The sequence below is a fragment of the Antechinus flavipes genome, chromosome 1 (genome assembly GCF_016432865.1).
Source record: "Antechinus flavipes isolate AdamAnt ecotype Samford, QLD, Australia chromosome 1, AdamAnt_v2, whole genome shotgun sequence".
Classification (NCBI taxonomy): domain Eukaryota; kingdom Metazoa; phylum Chordata; class Mammalia; order Dasyuromorphia; family Dasyuridae; genus Antechinus; species Antechinus flavipes.
Window position 1 is genome coordinate 193319166 of NC_067398.1, and position 20551 is coordinate 193339716.

Here is a 20551-nt window from a genome sequence, read left to right on the forward strand (position 1 = left end):
ACTTAAACTTCTGTTGATTGCCTTTTTTTTCCCATTTCACAAATTCTTGTTTTCAATGAATTGGTTTCTTTTTCATATCTATTTTGTAAAGAGTTTATGTGCTTCTTCAATTTCATCAAATCTATTTTGTAGGAAGTTTTCTTCAGATAATTAGTTTTTCCTTTCCCATTCCCTCTTGCAAAGATCTTATTTCCTTTCCCCATTTTTTTCTAACTCTCTTTTTAAGATCCTTTTTGAAATCTTCAAAGAAGGCTTTGTGAAGCATATCTCCCTTTGGGACTTCATCTGGGGTTGATTTACCTTTGGAAACTTCAGGGTTTGAGGTCTCTTCTTTCTCTCCATAAAAGTTGTTATAGTCAGAGTTCTTTTTGCTTTTTTGTTCATTTTTTAAAGGGTTGAGGTATGCTTTTAAGGCACAGGAGCAACAGCTGCTTTAGTTTGTCCTGGGGCCAATTTTTCTCACTGACTTCCATTTCTGGGTAATCAAGGCTTTTGGGTGTTTTGCAGCAAATCTAATAAGCCACCCACCTGCAACTAGGACTGTGTAGCCTAAGGGGCTTATGGAAGATTCTAAGGTGTGAAGCTACAATGCTCTGACTTCCTGCCCCAGCTCCTTGCCCCAGGCTCCCTGCACTGTGATTTGGCCTCAGCCGACTGTCCCCTTGCCCTTTTGAAACAGACTTGTGAAGTTATTTCAAAGTATCTTCTTCTGGGAATGTGTTGTACTCCAAATATTTGTGTATTCTCTCAATCCAAAACCAGTTTAGAGACTTAATCTCCTGTTGGTTTGAGAGAAGGTCAGAGGAGGTCACAGAAAGTCGTGTCTGCTCTCCACCATCTTGGCTCCACCCTCCATCCTTTAAACTTCTGTAAAAAAGTATTGCTACATAAGTTACAGTTATTTCCATGATATTCTTTTTGCATGAATATTAGAATACAATTGGTGACCAACTAGTCTGTAAAATAATATTTCTTTTTGTTTTGGGGCATATAGCAAAATCAACTTAGCTTTCTTTGCTTTTTTTTTTGAGAAGAAACTGAAGCATAACAATTGCTGCAACTTTTCTTTTTCTTTTTTTCTTTTTTATAGCAGAATTATTATTAGCCAACTTTTCTAACATTACATCCACTCAATGGTCATTTACAAGAATCTCTCATTTAAAGTACCAACAGCTAAATTAATGTTGATAAATAGTTGAAAATTGATTCTTTGTATTTTCTGCCATTTTGCCATTGTTAATGCAAAAGCAGAAGGAAGTAGTATGGAATTAATAGCTTTTACATTTTTCTCTTTCAGTGGTTGGTAAGGTCAAAGAAGTAATCATTTAAGTAGATCGCTTTTTAGCAACAAGCTTCTTTGTATTTAGTTAGATTGGTTCTTGAATAAGACTTATTCTTTTTCTAGAGGAGTACTTGAGGCATTTCCAGTGTGGTAAAATCTGCTGAAACATACATATCCATTGTTGAGCCTTTGAGAACCCAATATCATCCCAAAATAAGACATTGTGGAGATTAAAATAAAATTGGTAAAGATTTTTAAAAGCATCTAATTGTTAAACAGCACTAAATGCCTATTTTTGTTGTTCTTTTTAAGAGAACATTTAAATTTCTGTTTCCTTCTAGAATATTAACTTTGAATCAGTTATTGAAGATGGCAATTCAATGGAGAAATACTTCCAGACCTCCCCCAAAAATTTATGCTATTATTAGGATGGAGTAAAGTTTCATAAGAAAGGAAAAAAAGTTTTTGATGATTTCATTTTGCATTGTAGCCAACATATAATTTATTTTGATCTTGGAAATGTTCACTTGTCCATTTGTGGTAGCACCTAGTAATTGACATAGGTCAAGGACTAATATTTCAAATAATAAATAGAAGAGATCTTAGGACATCATTTATTCCCAGCTGCTTACCTTTATCTTGGATGACTCAAAAATATGGTATAGGGATCATAGAATGATGACATGTAGGAAAATATCTCATCAAATCCATTTATTTTATAGATTAAGAAACAATCCCAAGAGTTTGTGACTTTGTTTATTAAGGTTATAGGATTACTCATGAAATGCTTTTCCCAATTTAAAAGTTTTCAAGACAGGGATATATCATAAATCTTTGTGTATACATGTCTATATTTAACTTAATGGAAAGAAAAGAAAAAGCTTTTGTTCAGTTTGGGAATAATTTATAATGTATAAATGGGTTTTCTCCATTCTAGGTTTTGTTAGAGCACGAGGTGGTGGTGACATACGGGATGTTAACACAAATTCTGAAAATTGGGCTGTAGTTAAAGCTGCATTGGTGGCAGGCATGTATCCTAATTTAGTTCATGTGGACAGAGAGAATGTAGTATTAACAGGACCAAAGGAGAAAAAAGTACGGTTTCATCCAACTTCTGTTCTCAGTCAACCTCAATATAAAAAGGTAAATTTTTCATTTCACATTTAGAATGCAGAAAAAATAGAATAAAATTTAGCTCAAGAATAGAAAACCAAGAATCAGTGTGTTTTCTTTCTTTTGGAATTGAAACATTTAACTATGTAAGATTAAACACTAGTAAAAAGCAGATTTGATAGAGATAAGGAGATGAGAGAACTAGAGTGAGTGTTTTAAAATTAAATCTCAGGAAATATAGATTTCACAGTTGGGGTAATAATGCATATTTTAGAATACATATGTATTTCATGAGAAAACATTCATATTTTGAAATATTTTAAGTAAACTGAGTAAGAGTTAAAATATTTTTATAATTTTTAATTTTATTTTTAATTTCTCAAATAAAGCAAGTACCATAACATACTACAATAAAAAAGGTGATTGTATGTGAAACTGCAAATATGTTATGTCCAGCTTGCTTTTCCTTTCAAATATACAGCAAAATTATCAAATAAATTTATTTTCTTTTTTTTTCTCCCCCCCCACACACATCCTGGAGATAGCTACCATTCAACACACACATATCCACACATACAACCACAGATATCACAGACATATATATAAAATTATCCTATGCATGCTTCTATTTATCAGTTCTTTCTCTGAATGCAGATAACATCTAAGAGTATTCTCTTGGTTTTAGTCATTTTATTCATTATTTCATATAAATCTTTCCATATTTTTTTTCCTAAAATCATTTGCTCCTTATAGTTACTCTATCACAGTCATATATAGCAGTTTGTTTAGCTAACATTTATCTTTTGATGGGCATCCATGAAATTTCCAGTTCTTTGCCACCACAATGAGAGCTGCTATAAATATTTTAAACATTACAAAGATTTCCTGAATTGATAAAAGGTCAAAAGATATGAACAGGCAATTTTCCAGTAAAGAAATCAAACAATTTATAATCAAGTTTTTAATGTTCTAAATCATTATTGTTGAAGGAAATGCAGATTAAAACAACCTTGAGATAACAATAAATCCTTACTACACTAGCTAAAATGATAGAAGGGGAAAGTGACAAATGTTGGAGAGAATGTGAAAAAATTGGGATACTAATTCATTGTTTGTGAAATTATGAACTGCTCCAGCAATTTTGGAGAGAATCTGGAATTATGCCCAAAAAGTTATTAAATGATCTATCTCGTTTGACTCCGCAATACTGTTACTTGGTCTGTAAGTAATATTTTTATAAGATATTTTTATAATTTTGTAATTATATATTTTAGTTTTTATAATTCTATATACTTCTTTTTTTGTAATTTTAACAGATTCCTCCAGCTAATGGCCAAGCAGCAGCTCTTCAAGCACTCCCCACAGATTGGCTTATATATGATGAAATGACCAGAGCACACAGAATAGCCAATATCCGATGTTGTTCTGCTGTGACACCTGTCACTGTTTCAGTATTTTGTGGGCCAGCGAGGTTGGCAAGTAATGCTCTTCAGGAACCTTCATCTTTTAGAGGTAAATGTATGCTCAGTTGAATAAAATTCAGTAATTGTAATTAAAAATTCTTATTAGGGGACAGCTAGATAGTACATTGGATAGAGTACCAGCCCTGAAGTCAGGAGGACCTGAGTTCAAATCTGGCCTCAGACACTTAACATTTCCTAGCTGTGTGACCCTAGGCAAGTCACTTAACCCCAATTGCCTTGGGGTGAAAAAAATAAAAAATAAAAGTTCTTATTAAAACAAGAATATTATGAAGTAAAAAAAAAAAATACCCAGTGACTATCATTATGTGTAAAGTGCAATGTAAAGTTTCTTTCCCTTTATATTTTCTCATGAAACAAATATATCCCCAGTTTAATAGGTCATACTGTGCTAGAAAGTCATACTATACTAGAAAGGCTTTGAGTATGATCTCAGCAGCATAAGTCACCTTTCTAAGAACCTACCTAGCTAAATAGGATCACTAGCAGGTTGTCCACTTGATAATAAATTCATTGAACAGGCAAAACAAATGAAAAAAGAAAAATGCAAAATGACCCTTTAGTTCTTCAATTTCTATAGTGTCATTGACAGAGTTCTGAAAAAGTGAATAGAGAATGTTAAGAATTACACAGCTTTTAGACCATCTCTCAATTTTAATTTAGCTCTAAATATGAAATCTTTGACCAGTAACAAAATAGTAGGTATACTAATGGAAGAACTGAATCATATCGATGACAATGTTTTCATTATAAATTAAAATCATTACAAAGGAGAAAATTGCCACATGAAAATGCAAATTGAAGAATTGATGGAATGACTTTCATTAGGTGTCCAAAGGCAACAAGAAACATCATTTCATAGGACAGTATGAAATACTGTTGTGCCCAAGTATTCTCAAAAAAACTACCATAGGAACAAATTTAACTTATACAGCAGTGTATGTTTCTGAATACAAAGTCATAGAACAGTTCTGTGAAGAATTTGTTAATTCTCCAAATCAAACACGTATTTGACTTAAGTACAAAGATGGAAATAAGAACAGTGTGACAATTGTGAAAAACATTGGAAGGTATGGATCTGGAATAAATACAAAGAGAGGCCAAAACTTGTGGTTTCTGGAATTAACTTGTGACTCCACATCATAAATTCTTTCTTCAAAAAAAAAAAATTTGGAAAGCTTTGGACATGGTGAACACTAAGTGACATCACATCACACACACACACACACACACACACACATATTATTATGTTAACAGATAGGAAATTTGAACCAACTCATTGTTTATATGGAAGTAATTTGTAAATTGACTGTCTATACATTCAGACCAATAATTTATTAGAGCAAAAATCAAAATAAATACAAAACTGAAAGAAAAATTGAGAAAAATATGGTATGCATTAAAATAACTTTAACCTAATCTTTTTTAAAATAACTTTTCAATATTAAAAATGGGATATATATTGAACGAAAAAATACATTGATGCTAAGTATAGTAGTTTCCTTTAGAAATTTCACTGACAGACCTAATTGCCCAGGAGATCAAAGAGAGACCAGAAGAGAGAAAAAAAGACCAAAAGATCTAAAAATTACCCTCATTAGATAACACTTGACTTACTTGCCAAGAAAAAAGAGCTGATATTCAAGAGCAACAGTACCAGTTAAAAATATGAAATCTTATAAAGAGGGTGCTAAGTGATTAAGATTCACAGGTTATTTGAAGACAAGATATGAAAGACATGAACTTTAAAAAAAATTTTTTTTTAAATAGAAAGCTCAAAAGCCTGTCAACAACTGTTGATATATATGTACACACACACACACACCTACTTTCCAATCCAATTTTATAAGAATAATCTACACTTCAGAGGAATTCTTAATGGACGATATAAGTAGGGAGCGAACCTACTTTCTTAAACAGTGTTTCATAAAATATCATATTTTTAGTATATAATTTACTGAAAGATGTATACATAAAATCTCATTATGCTTAGTTTGTGTGCTATTAAATCATTTGAGTAAGTAGTTCACAAGCCATAATCTTAAAGACCATCTTTGTACCAGGTCTTTCTCATACACACATCAGAATTGTTCATATCATCTTGAAAACATAACAACAGATAATATTTTTATAATACTTTTAAGATTTGTAAAGCACTTTATGTATGTTTTCTCTTGTTCTGGGTTAAAATTAAGTAATATAGGAATTCTACAAACACCTTGATAAGACCTGCCAAATCAAATCCATCTACACTTGGTGACTTTAGTGAAAATGAAGGAAAAGGTGAAGATGGAAAGAATTATATAGGAAAGTATGATTCAGGAGAAAGAAGTGAAGTTGATTGAAGACTTGGACATGGGCCAGAAGTGTTACATCTCCATGTCATTGAAATTTTCATCAAAAAAAGAATTAGTAGGCAATGGACAAAGTAAGCATGAAGTAACTTTGCAAAGACTGAAATTGATAATGTTTTAGCTTAAAAAAGAAACATACTGCCAAAGAATTTATTGCTTAGTCACCTATATGTATATAGCTAAGGTTAGGATTTGTAATAAAGAAAAATGGTGAACAATTCAGGTAATTTAACTCTGAATTATTTAAACAAGCTACTTCAGAATGGGAAATGACAACAGAAATGACATCAATATCAACTATAATAATTTCATCCAAAAGTTAAACCAACATTTATTAATTCCTACAGTAAGGAGACCACAAAAGATTCCAGAAAGCACTTTTGCAAATAATTGATTTGCTGGCCAAATAAAAAAAAAGCTGACAAAGGCAACAAAATTAAGATACAAATTAATCAGCAAAATCTTATGAAATAAAAGGTGATGAATTATTATGATCCTATTATTTCATAGGGTACACAGAAGCAGTGGAGAATAAAACCACCCTAAATTAAGTATGGCAAGTCATCTTAAGTGAAACCGGGGGAAAAAAGTCTATAAACAGAAGAAAAATGGAAAAATTTTGAAAAAATGTTCAAAAACAATATAGATCAGCAAGGATAATGAAACCACCACACTTGAACTCTAATATCAGAGTTTCTTAGGTACTTACAGACGAAGAGGACAAAGATGGAAAAAGCAACCAGATTTAATCAAATATAAAGCTATTCCTTCCACATTGTAACTTTCCCCAGCACAGTTTCAGTATATTGTGGAATGACATAAGAAATTAAATGGAAATGCTTTGGAAGTTTTGTGGAAGCTGCAGATGACATTTGAAGGCTATCAGGTGATTCAGAGCCTGTGACCAAATATGTACGCCAAATATTACAATAAGGTACTGTCATTATCCCATAAAAGAAAAAATTCAAATTTCTGGTATGAAGGAAGAACCAAAAAGTTTTATGTAGATTTTCCAGATCACAGGGAAACCATAATGTCACCATGATGTCAAAGGAATACATAGTATATAGTACATAGAAGACACCTAGATTTTTTGATACTAAAAAAGGATGTATATGCCTGCTTTTTTATCCATACAAGATGTTTCCAAGAGTCATCTTATAGAGGAATTGAGGGCTTCCCTACAAATAATGAATAAGCAAACTTTCACAAGTGAGTTCTCACAATGGACTATATAGAGAATGATATCCTGTTGTGCTCAGTATTTATTGGTTATGAAAAGCTACTCAACTTATCATATCAACTTATCAAAGGGGAAATGCCATATGTACTGATAACTAAAAGGGAAAGAATCCTCAAAAAAAAAGTCTGAAGTGAATGCTACAAAATTATAAAAAGCAAACATGACTTCAAAAGAAAGATACAATGTGATGACCGGGTTAGCACCCTGGATACCTTAGAATTAGCCAGTCAGGATAAGCAAAAGTCCTTCGTCTTTATTCTTGGTCTTTAGAGGTAGGATTGAATTGGATGTACACAGACTCTCCACAATATCCTCCTTCCTCATCTACCGCCAAAGTGACTCTGGCTCATCTTATTCCACCCCCTAGTCTCTCCTACAATTCTCTGTATATACCAATTATCAAGCCAGCACAGGATAGTGGGAAGTGCCATTCCCCAAGCACATGCCCATAGAGTATTGTCCAATCGGTAATTAGCCTTAAGTGCTCCAATGGACCTCAGTCCATCGCCTCAAGAGCTTCAGTCCTTTATAATACAAGGAAAGAGCAAATCCTACCCCACCCCTTTGCAGAGATGGATGATCCATGATTGTAATACATTATATACATTTTTTAGACTTCAATTAATCATTTTTGATTATTTTTTCTTTTAAAAAATATTATATAACATAACTAGAAGAACTAAGCATAACAAAAGGAAATTTTGATGACACAAAAAGGTCAAATATCTTCAATAAAATTTCATTTTAAAAAAGGCTAACTTCCAGAGTCTTTTTCAACATGATATATCTTATCTCCCATCTCCTAAACGTGAAAATCTTTTAGGATTCCTTAGAAGATGTAACAGCAGAAATGACTAAAGTTCAGGCATGGTATAGTACAACTGTCACTTGTCACAAGTATTTATTGTGATGGAGACTATCCAGTGTAGCAAAACAAGTTGAAGAGGGATTCCTTATGGTAATGTTCTCCAAATGTTCTTATTTTGAGGGTGATGTTGTATTTGCTGCAGTGAGCCCCAAATCATTACAGATGTTCCTGAAAGAGATCTATAATCACTTAAGAATTTGGCTTGTCGATCCTCATGGAAAAAAACAAGTAGATGAAAAATATCTATTGTTCTGATTTCAGCATGTTTCATCTAAAACATTTCAACATGGACACCCAATAGAGCTTGTACAAAGCCTATACATTTGAACAGTGAGTTGAGCCTAGAGTTAAAAGTAGAAACAGGAGGGAACTGGGTTGCTTTTATTAATCCAAGCTTCCCATAACAACAAAAGTCCCTCTTTTCAATATAAACATATTACCAGTGTTGCCCGTAAAGCAGTGAGACCTGGAACACCACTTACTTGAAGAACTAAACCTCAACACAGAAAATATAGTGAAAGGGTTCGTAATAAATGTGAGCAGGCATCTATAACCTATGAAGAACTCTGAAGAACAAGAAAAGATTTTGTTAATATTAAGATAGGGGAAAGAAAAAGATGGGTTGATCATATGGTGGTATATAGGTGGCTAGAGTGTTCCACTGACTCCTATGCAATGTAATGGGAAAAGTGAGGAAGGTAGGCCTGAAATGCATTGAGTAGATGTCTTCTAGATAACTTTGGGGAGGCCAAAAAATGAAAATTAGCCAGTCTGGATTGTGATCTGCATCATTGGAAGGAATACGTAAATTTATGAAATCCCAGATCATCATTTTGATGATTTGTGTATTGACCTGACTTAAGTGGGTCCAGTAGTTCAGAGTCAGTATTGCAACAAAATGGGATACTTGTAGACTATTTGGCAAAATTAATTTTGCTTAATAATACCAAAAAGCATCTATTTAGTGACCCTGGAAAAGTCAGTTATCCTCTTTGTCTCATTTTCCTTCTCTATAAAATGAGTTGGGAAAGCAAATGGCAATTCACTACAGTATCTTTGCCAAGAAAATCACAAATGGGTCATGACTGAAATGATACAATAGCAATAACAGCATCAGCAGCATAAAAAGTATATTTAACAAGGATACAGCATTTATTTAGTTGTACAAAACTCTCCAGCCTTTGTTTTTTGCCTTGATGGTAAGTTCTTTCTTAATCACTAGGTTTTTATATTTATGTTAATGCATTGAGCCTCAGACTCCAAAACAAATTAAAGGCAAAAGGAAGAATCATTAATTTTATGGAAGAAATTAGCCAATCTTGTGTGCATGAATTGTTGCTTCTACCAATTCTTTGATTGTTAATGTTATGTTTGCCACTGTCACAGAGAATTCTAGTATAAAGTCCAAGTTGAAGTAGATTGCCTATAGTTGATGAAGACCTCCATCCACTCTTACTTGCAGTTGAAATCATAGTAATTGTTAAGCCTGAAAACATTGTAGAGTTTCCTGAAAAACATCCATAACTGCTCAAAAGAGTTTGGTCTTACCATCCATATAGGAAAAAACAGGTGATTGAAAAATGTTCATTGCCCTGATTATAACATGCTGTTGGATGAATATGGTGCTTGTTCATCAGTGTATGTTAGGAAATTGCAAAGCTCTTTTAGTGGCCCCATATTTCTCCCAGATACAATAGGTTCATCTTTTTAAAACCAATATTAGATTTGTAGGTTATGGAATATTACAGTTTCTCAAGAAATTAAAAATGAGTATCACATAAAAGGTAATGGTAAAGGATATGGTATGTTTGTGTATACAGGCTAGAATAAATCATAACAACAGTGAAAAAAGAACAGTGAAGAACAAGAGTAAAACATAAGTCCTCAAAAATAAGATTTCTTAAAAAAGGAAATGGGTTAATTATCTGGAAAACATGAATAAGAACTGATGGACAGCTGAAGAAGACCATATCTGGTAGACTATTTATGATAAATTTGCAAGGAGACAGAAGACAAGAGTTATCTTGAATAAAGTTGGCATGGGTAATTTGTGATCTTTATTGTTGGTGAGAGCATATATGAAAGCACAGTGTATTTGAGTAGGGAGTACAAGATTATAAAGTTTTATGTTTAATTCCAAAATATCTTTGTAGGTCCATTCTTGACCATAGTAATAATAACTGAATTCATATAGCGTTTTTTAAGGTTTTACAAGTGTCTACATTCTTGAGCTTTCCTAAAAGATGTTTTCTTTTATTCTATCACCTCTCCTCCCTTTTTTCCTTGCTGGTTTTTGAGAGGGGGAAAACTAGAGGAAATCTGTCCACATAAATTTATAAGTCAGGAAGATTTATATAAACATGATAACATTCCTTAGAAGCATCTTTTAAGACTTTTTCTGCTCTGAAATATCATGCTAAAATTTGCATTTTTTTTTTGAATAGTGGATGGTGTCCCTAATGACAGCAGTGACAGTGAAATGGAAGATAGAACCACTGCTAATTTGGCAGCATTGAAACTGGATGAGTGGCTAAATTTCAAAATGGATCCAGAGGTAGCTATCTTTTAGAAAATAGATAAGTATCTTTGCCAACTTTGTGTTGATATGTTATGTTTTCTCTTGAATATTAGGGAAGAATCCTTCTTTGTTATTATAATCACTGTAGATGAGCTTTTTGCTCAAAGGAGAGATAGAAAAATTAAACTTATGGCCATAAAAAAGTAATTATTTAAAAAGTTAGATAACATGTTAGTAGAACTGGGAAAAGCTTATAGACCAGAAGGAGAGAGTATGGTACATAAGCATGGAATTTAAAGTCAGAAAAATTAGGTTTTAATCTTTTCTGTCATTTACTACATTTCTTATTATATCTTTAGTCCTCAGTTTCCTAATAATTGTAAAATTTAAAAATTGAAATAGGTAATTTCTGAGAACCTTTCTTTCTCTGATGCTAAAAAAATTCTTTCTATTTTCTGTGCATCTGGAGAGGGAAAAAGAAAGAGAAGTGAAAGAATAAAAAGAGAGAAACAGAAAGAAAAGGAAAAGGAAACAGAACAGTGTTCCTCTAAAATTATGAGAAAAATATGTCACAAGTGTTTAATTCACTGAAAACTGTAAAAAAAAATTCCTGAATGATGGAATAATCATTTTTTTTTAATTTCCTCTGCTTCAGTACAAATTCTAATTGAATAAAAATTAATTACAGGCTGCCAGCTTATTGCTACAACTCAGACAGAAATGGCATAGTTTATTTTTGCGCCGTATGAGAGCTCCTTCTAAGCCTTGGTCTCAAGTTGATGAAGCAACTATAAGAGCAATTATAGCTGTTTTAAGCACAGAAGAACAGTCTGCAGGATTGCAACAACCATCAGGGATTGGCCAAAGACCAAGACCAATGTCTTCAGAGGAACTTCCTTTGGCATCTTCTTGGAGGTCAAATAATAGCAGGAAGAGTTCAGCAGATACTGAATTCTCTGATGATTCTTCTAATGCAGAAAGGTAAATATTTTAGATTTTTATGAAGGTTAGCATTGACTTCAGGAAATTGTTTGAAGAAAGTTCACATTTTCTAATTAACCCTTTCCAAACTCTCCTTCTCCTCCTCCTTTCCTGTTTTCCTTTATCTTCCATCCTCTACTCTCCAGTTTTTCTCTTCTCTCAGAATTCAAGGACAAAATTAAAACATTTAAACAAAGCAAATATTGAGCAATGATAGTAGTATTAGTATAAAATAATTGCTCTATTGAAATCTGCTCTCCTCTCCTAAATTCAAAGTAATTTCCTTCTAGGTCTAGAGGCTCTAGTAACTAGAGAAATTAAGATAGGCTTCAAGGTAGAATCAAGATAGGTAGAAGATGTCTTGTGGGAGATGGAATTTGAGTTGAATTTTAAAGAAAACCGGTGATTCTGTAAAGAAAAGGTAAGGACTCCCAGGCATGGGAAGCAGCCTGTAGAGGCAAGAGGTAGAAGGCCTATCCTCAAGTATCTTACATTTTACTTCAAAATTCAACATATACACAGGGAAATATGACACTGACAGAATTGAGGGAGGAGAAAGCATTAACTCCTAAGGAGATAGGGAAGGTTCCATATAAGAAACAACATCTGAACTGAGCCTAGAAGAGACAAGGCTTCTAAGAAGTGGGGAGCAGCATAAAGGGAATTCCAGTCACATGGAACATCTCTTGCCTGTGTACAGAGCTTTTGCAGGTGCATAGAGCCAGGATATATTTCTAATCCTGGGAACAACTACTAGTCAGGGTAGCTAAAATATAGAGGTCATAGAGAAAAATAATTGAATTGAAGAAAGACTAGAAAATGTTAGCTAGATTGTGAAGAGATGAAAACATCAGCATAACGAGTTTATGTTTTATCCTATACAAGATGGAGACACTGAAGATTTTTTTATCAGGTAGGAGCTTTCTCACTGGGAATCCCTCATATTGAAATCATAGGAAAGGGGGGAATGAATATGCACACATGTGTCTATTCATATGTATGTGTGTATGAATAAATTTTCTTCCTTTTGGAAATTTTAAATTTCATTTTATTTGCATATTAATAATACATAGCAGACACTTGATAAATGCCTATTGATTAATTTATTCATACATCATAAGTTTTTTATTTCTTACATTTCAACTTAGTTTGAACTTCTAGCTTAAATGTGAGAGGAGGCTCAGACATTAATTTGGCCATGAGTCTTATATAGGCCTATACATTTTGGAAGCTTTATTGATCTGATGTGTTCAAAAACCAGAAATTCCACATCCAAACCCTTAAGTACTGCATTTATAAGTGTAGAAGGAAGTCAAAAATTTTGGTGGGGCATGAGGCTTATGTTTAACCCACTATTTAACCTGGACCTATTTACCAAATCCATTATGTTAGTGATTGAAAAGAATATCCTTTCATATGTCATTTCCCCCAGTTACTTAGAAGTCTTTCAGGTATGCATGGCCTTGCTAGTCTGAGCAGTTTCAAGTGTTCTTAAGTCAGCATGGAGATCTGAACCCCTTTGTATAGAATGATTTTGTAAGGCTCTTCAAATTCAATAAGCATCAAACCATTTTCAAGAATTACTTTATATAGATAGATAGATAGATAGATAGATAGATAGATAGATAGAGACATAGATTTAATTTATGTATTCGCCTTGATGTTTCATAGTAACATCCTGGAATTAATGCTAGATCAATGACATTACTGAAAAAACCTTTTTTGGGCTATACTTATTTAAGCTTGTCTTGAAATCAGAGTATATCTAATTTTTAAGAATTTTGTAAAATTTGGAAAATGTTGAAAATTGAAAATATTAATATGTTGTAAAGTTCCAGACTATCTTATTCCCAATATGTGGAGAATTGTGGAATGCCGGAGCTGAATGGAACCTAAAAGATTATCCCCTCATTTTATATATGAAAAAATTGAAGCCAAAGGAGGCTAGTTAGAAACAAAGCTGGAATTAGAACCCAAGTTTCTTGACTAATTTAGTGTTCTTTTCATTCTGTTGTTCTGTTGAATATACTTATTCTGTCAATTGTACATAGCTCTTAGATCTTTTAAATTCTTTTTTTAGATAAGGCTAGTACCATGATGCTATATATGCTATATATATATATATCTGAATGGGATAAATTTAAAGACACTTAAGTATAAAAAAGGTATATAAAAATTCATGAGAAGTCTCATGACTTTAGCTAATTATAACTTTTCAGTGGTTTCAGGCAACTAAGACTATAAATTAATTATAGACCAATTGTCATTCCACATTGACTAAAGGAGTTTCTTCATTGAGAGCCAATGAAATCAAAATCTGTTTTAAAAAAATAATAATTTTAAAATTTATAGAATATTACTATTGATTCCTAAAAGGCAATTAGGAATTTTTCAAATAGGACTGTATGTAGAGTTGGCTGATGAAATATTTTTAGCTCTTGAGAAATTGATAAATTTTTTAGATGAAAGTAAATGTATAATCCAGATTTATATTTTAAAATTCCAAATATTGATATAGGAAATGCAATTTCTCTATAAATTGCTATTTCATAAAATGTAATATTAAAATCTTTACAATGCATTTACAAAATTTTTATCGAAACTAAATTCACTTTATTTCTATCCTTCCCATTCCCCCAAGAGTCTTGATGAAGTCTCCATCTCCAGCATTCCACCCACCTCAGAAATACAAAGATAGAGGTATTTTGCATCCTAAACGAAGCTCTGATGATCGATCTGACCAATCTTCTGTGAAATCTACAGATAGTAGTAGTTACCCTAGTCCTTGTGCCAGTCCTTCTCCTCCATCTTCAGGAAAGGTAGAGTATCTATTTCTATAAATTTAAAAATAGATGAATATGACCACATTTTTAGCTGTGGTTTTAATATTGCATGTATAAGGGCATTCCAAGGTCATTATGAACATGCAATTAGACAATTTTGTATATTCTTTCTAATTTATCCATTCATAAACAATTACCTTTGGGTCATAAAATGAGTATCTTAGTTCTTGTGACATGGCTTATATTCACTTCAAAGGACAGTTTGCAAACCATATTTAATCTTTGGACTAAATCTTTTATTATTCTTAAAAACTTGACTGAAGGAAATTCAGCAAACATATACACATTTATTAAGGACCTGCCATGTGCAAGATTTTACAGAGATAGGTTTGAAAGAGTAATTTTTTTAAGGAATTAATTATATGAATAAATAGCCTCATATCTTTGATATTTTCTCAAAACACAAGTGTGTATTATATGTGTCTTTATGTATGTTACACACTTATATGTTCATGTAAACATTGAATTAAAGACTACCCAAATTTTGTTGGTCCATATAAATTTATATTTCCAAAAATTAAATAATGAAAAAAAATTTGTATATTCATTCTTAAGAAATTGTATCTTAATTCTCTATCAATAGCAAGTAAATCCTTTAATCTTAATAGGTTCCTTTTTTTCATAATAGATCTTTTAGACTAAAATATGCACTGTAGTTCTACCAATTATATTTTATGGATAAATTTTATCACATTAGAAATTTTTGACTTTTAATTACTTGTTAGGTTAGTTTCTCCAAATGAATTTGGCTTTGGAATACGTTAGCATTTCATTTTTTACAGGAGTCCATAAATAGGTCTGGGAAGCTTTGGGGTAATGGAACTTACCCAAAATTAAGTGGGATCAAAATAGGAAATTAAATCTGTTTTAATACTGAAAAATTATATTAAGTATGAAGTATTAAGTATTTGGATACATACATAATTTTATATTTAACATTTTGGAGGGAAATACACTAATATCAACATATACTCATGGAAAACTAGGATTCTACAGAACACATTTTGGAAAGTGTTCTGTTAGATTATTTTGATTTGTCTTTTTGTAGCACTTATGAGTCTCTTTGGATTTTATGTTACCTTTCAAGAACTTAGATACTCTTTTGCAGGGCTCAAAATCCCCTTCACCAAGACCAAATATGCCAGTTCGATACTTCATAATGAAGAGTAGCAATCTGAGAAATCTTGAGATTTCTCAACAGAAGGGTATATGGTCTACAACCCCTAGCAATGAACGGAAATTAAATAGAGCCTTTTGGGAGAGCAGCATGGTTTATTTGGTGTTTTCTGTTCAAGGATCTGGACATTTCCAGGTAAGTTATCCTAATACAATAAAATGGTTTTGGTTTTAATTTTTTTTTTCCCATTTGACTACAGATTTTGCTATGGCCACATCTCCACCAATTGAAATATCTTTATTCTTGTCCTCCCAGGTTCTCTTCACTGCCCCTACTCCTCCAATTTCTTTTATTACTGCTTTGCATTGATCTCTCTGTCCTTTGTACTTTTCTAAGTTTCTTTTTTAAAGTATCTGACTTCTTTTTATTCTGGTCAACTAATACTACTCTATAAATCATAAACACTTAAATAGACATTGAGACTTTGTTTACTTATTGTATCATATCTGAAGGCATTATTGTGATTAAAAAAACTAATAAAGTGAACTTTGTGGTGTGTATTTATAAACTACTTTTAAAACTGATAATTACAGTACTTCACATTTTATTGTGTTTTACACACTTTAAAAAAAACCCTTTTAACTACAGCCTTTTAAAGTAGTAAGCATCATTCCCATTTTATAGATGGGAAAATTGAGAATTAGATTTAATGATTTGTTCAGTTTCATAGCTACAAAATGTGAAACCCAGAACTTGAACTTTCAATTTTAGTTCAGTACTCACTCTATATAATGTCTCCCACTATTTTTGAGAAAACAAGCAAAACTGATAATAATAATAATAATTAACATTTATATAGGTTTTAAGCTTTATAAAATAAGTGTTAACTCATTTGATCCTAATCTTTGTAGCAACTTTGTAAGGTAGATGCTATAATTGTCCTCATTTTATACATCAGAAAACTGAGGTAGGCAGATTTAAAAATTTTCTAAGAATCTGAAGCAGAATTAAACTCAATTTTTCTGATTCCAAGTTCAATACTATCCATTGTGTTACCTAGGTACCACATTGATTGGAAAGGAATTTAGGATTAGGTAAAGAATGTGATAAGGATTCTAGTGAAATTCTCAAATGTGTTATTCTAGTTCATTTTTTGTTAATTCCCTGTCCCTTTAGTATATATCAGACTGCACAATTATAGAATTCATTGCAATTTCATTCAACTAAAGAACATTGTGCTGCATTGTGAGCCAAATCTCTTGAATTTAAAAGTCCAAGAGACTTTTAAGACTAAATTTACTTTATAGTCTCAGTTCTCTATGGGGAGCAGAAAGGACTCTTAATTAGCAATGTAATTTTAAATCTATCACACCACTTTAATGGAACATACAGATTTTTGCTTCATCCTAACATTATTTCTTTCATGAAAGCCCCCTCCAAGAACTGGGCTACATTTCTACTTTGTAATCAATTTGGTTTTTTGAATTTCTTTTCTTGGGCCTCTGGAGTTCACTTTATTATTTATACCCTAGGACTTCAGGCCATTCTGTATTGACTTTGTATACATCTCCCTTTTTTTCTGAAAGAGTTTAGGAAATCAAGGAGAATGGCTATATGTGTCTGGAAGCCTGGAGTTGTACTGTGATTCTCTGACTTATTTGTGTGTTTATATGTGTGTGACATGTTCAATTTGCTTAAAATACATTCACTAGTTTATTGTTAAAGCTGGTTCCATCTTTCAGTAAAATTAGATCTCCTGAATATTAAGCTAGTGCCTAAGCCCAGTATAGGCAGCAACAATTTTGCCTTGATAATGACTGCACCAACAAACTTACCAACTCTTGAAAAATTCCTGTTTCCTATGATATAAAAAAATGACTTCATATACAGATAGAGATGGAATCTGTGGTTTCCTTGGAAAGGAAATTCCTTTGTAAATTGTAAATTTATCATTGTAAATAAACATTTTCTATAATAAATCTTACTGAGTTGCCTAGAATATTTAGAAATTAAATGGCTTGTCCAGGGTTATAAAGCTAGTATGTCAGAGGGGGAACTTGACTTGAAGTCTTCCTCATTCCTTGAGCCCCACTTCCTATCCATGTCACTAGGCTGCCTCTTACACAAAATAAACAGAATGAAGTAGTTTTCTCCTTGGAATGAAGACATTCATTCCTTAAACATTGAACTTTATAAAAGATACCAAAATTCTCATTTTTGTAGACTTTTAGAAATAATTATTAATGTGGAACAAATATAGACAAAAATTGCATTATTTGAATACTGTCTATTAATTTTGTGGTTGCATATATGTGTCACACAAATAGACACACACTTAATGCACACATACATGCACACCTACACAGATAATAAAGATTTAACATAGTTCCTGACATTTACTAAGTGTTTAATAAATGGTATTGCACAATAAAAGGCACTGCTATATAGTGGATAGTGGTCTACTATAGTCAAGAAAACCTGAATTTAAGTCTCACTTCTGATATTCTGTTATCTGTGACCTTCTACAAAATACAACATCTCAGTGACCTCCACAACTGATAAAGACTGTAAGTTGCAGAATTGATCTATTTGACAAAACCATATGGTCTGAATTTTTTAAGTAGATATTTAAAGTTATTATTACCAGAAGGCTGATGATGCTTGGTATATGTTTCCCCCCCAAAAAAAAATTTAGATACATTAACAAATCAATATCTTTATAAATTTTGTAGATTTTTCTTGTTACAATGTTAAAATGTGAAATATATTTTAAAATATTAAATTAAAGCAGATATTTGGAAAATCTTGAATTTCTTTTTCTCTGAATTTCACTACAGGGATTTTCTAGGATGTCTTCAGAGATAGGACGGGAAAAGAGTCAGGATTGGGGCTCGGCAGGTCTAGGAGGAGTGTTCAAGGTGGAATGGATACGGAAAGAAAGTCTTCCTTTTCAGTTTGCACATCACTTACTCAATCCTTGGAATGACAATAAGAAAGTACAAATAAGCAGAGATGGACAGGTACATTAAATATGTTACTTTTTGATAGTATAAAAAAAGTATTTTTTCTTTTCTGTTGTCTAATATTTGATTTTGAAGATTACTTATTAGAATGTTGACTGTTTACATGTAGAAAATAATGGATTGAGTTGTAAGAACAGGTTGTTATAAATATCATTATTCACATTTTGCAGATGGGAAAACTTCACAATTAGGCTAAATACCATTGACTTATGTTAATTTCACAAATCTTACTACTACTAATAAAAAAGTTTTTCAAATTTAGCTTTCTTACTTTGTTAAAATCTTTCAGTAGTCATGACATTTTTTTTTGCCTTCCTGATTTCTTTGAATATGTATTGTTAGTATATTTTTTTCTAAGGAAACCAAAAAAATTGAAAATTTATCTATAATAATAGTTTTTAAATCAGAATGATTTCCTTTGGAAATGGGTATCTTCTAGATTAGTTTGCTTTGTGGGTATATTCTAGGTTAGTTTGCTTTGCATAGAGTGTTCTCTATTTGTGATTAGATTTTAAAGGTTTACAAGGTTTAAAACTATTTTCTGACCTAAATATTAAAAAGAGAAAAGAAACAATTTCTACCTTTGTGAAATCTAGGACTGAAAGGGACATCAGAGGCCATTAAGGGTTAAATAAATTCCTGCTTTTCATGTATTTTGATATCTAGACCATGAAAGAAATGTTGCTTTCTTTTATGTTTACTTTTTCTTACTTTTTACATAGGAATTGGAACCCCAAGTTGGAGAACAACTTTTACAGTTATGGGAACGTATTCCTTTAGGAGAGAAAAATGCAACTGATTGACATTTAGCTTATGGTAGCATACCTTGAGGTATTGTTGAAGTTTTCTAAATACTGACTATTTTATGTTGATAAAGGACTTAAGCTAAATACTTTAAGCTACTTTAAAAAGATCTTTAGATGCTTAAAAATGTCATGTTTGTTTATGACTGGATGCACTGACTCAAAAACTGAAGGTGGGGATAATGCCTTATGACTGGGCCCTTGTAATTCATGATCTCACTCTAGAATCACCATCTTACAAAAGAAAAAAGGATAATTTTAATTTTTGAAGATCATAGTGAATGATAATACAGTGTATGTTGGCAATGTTTTTAATTGAATAAAATTGGAATAAATTTGTTTGTTTGACATTGGCAGTTATTTTATGTTTTCAAATTTAAAAAAAAAATTGAAATTATTTACCATATTGTCGTAAGACTGTTGTTGATAACTTTTAAATGTAACATTTTTTTCTTTCTCAAAAGTCCTTAATTGGATCCATAAACCTGGGTAAAACTTTCAGGATTTATATCATACTGTTGAAAACAAAAATTCTCAAAATGTCACTGTTACAGAACTCATATTGGGCAAGGACTAGTTATTTAACAATAGTTAACATATGACATGTAGAGGGGAAAATATCTTTTTAATGATTATATAACACTATATTAAAATTTGAATAAAAGGTTTTTCTTGATTGTAGACTGGAGTAGTCCCATTTAACATAGTGTTTTTCTTCATATAGTTTTTTGAAATCTTTAGTGATTCCCATCACACATGAACATACTAATATCTTTGTTTTGACTAGAATGATTTGATTCAGCTTAGCAAGTAACCATCCTTATTAAGTCCAAATCAAAGAGCATAGCAAAAAAATCACTTACCAGTATGCAATATTAAATAAAACAAAGATGACAAATGTCTTTTATGCTAAACAGGAATTAAC

General features: G+C 31.8%; 1 protein-coding gene across 2 annotated transcripts in view; it reads left to right on the forward strand.

Annotated features, from left to right (window-relative positions):
• The window catches only part of YTHDC2 (YTH N6-methyladenosine RNA binding protein C2), a 76884-nt gene extending 56910 nt beyond the window's left edge, over window positions 1–19974 (forward strand). The window contains exons 22-29 of one of the 2 annotated variants that reach the window (XM_051994430.1): window positions 2220–2425; window positions 3712–3907; window positions 10786–10895; window positions 11548–11840; window positions 14482–14659; window positions 15792–15995; window positions 18638–18820; window positions 19546–19974. In XM_051994430.1, the coding sequence (XP_051850390.1) occupies window positions 2220–2425; window positions 3712–3907; window positions 10786–10895; window positions 11548–11840; window positions 14482–14659; window positions 15792–15995; window positions 18638–18820; window positions 19546–19626 (1451 nt within the window). In that variant the 3' untranslated portion in view covers window positions 19627–19974. The remainder of the gene's footprint in view (window positions 1–2219; window positions 2426–3711; window positions 3908–10785; window positions 10896–11547; window positions 11841–14481; window positions 14660–15791; window positions 15996–18637; window positions 18821–19545) is intronic. The other variant, XM_051994439.1, reaches the window with a different exon arrangement.
• The last annotated feature ends 577 nt before the right edge of the window (window positions 19975–20551 follow it).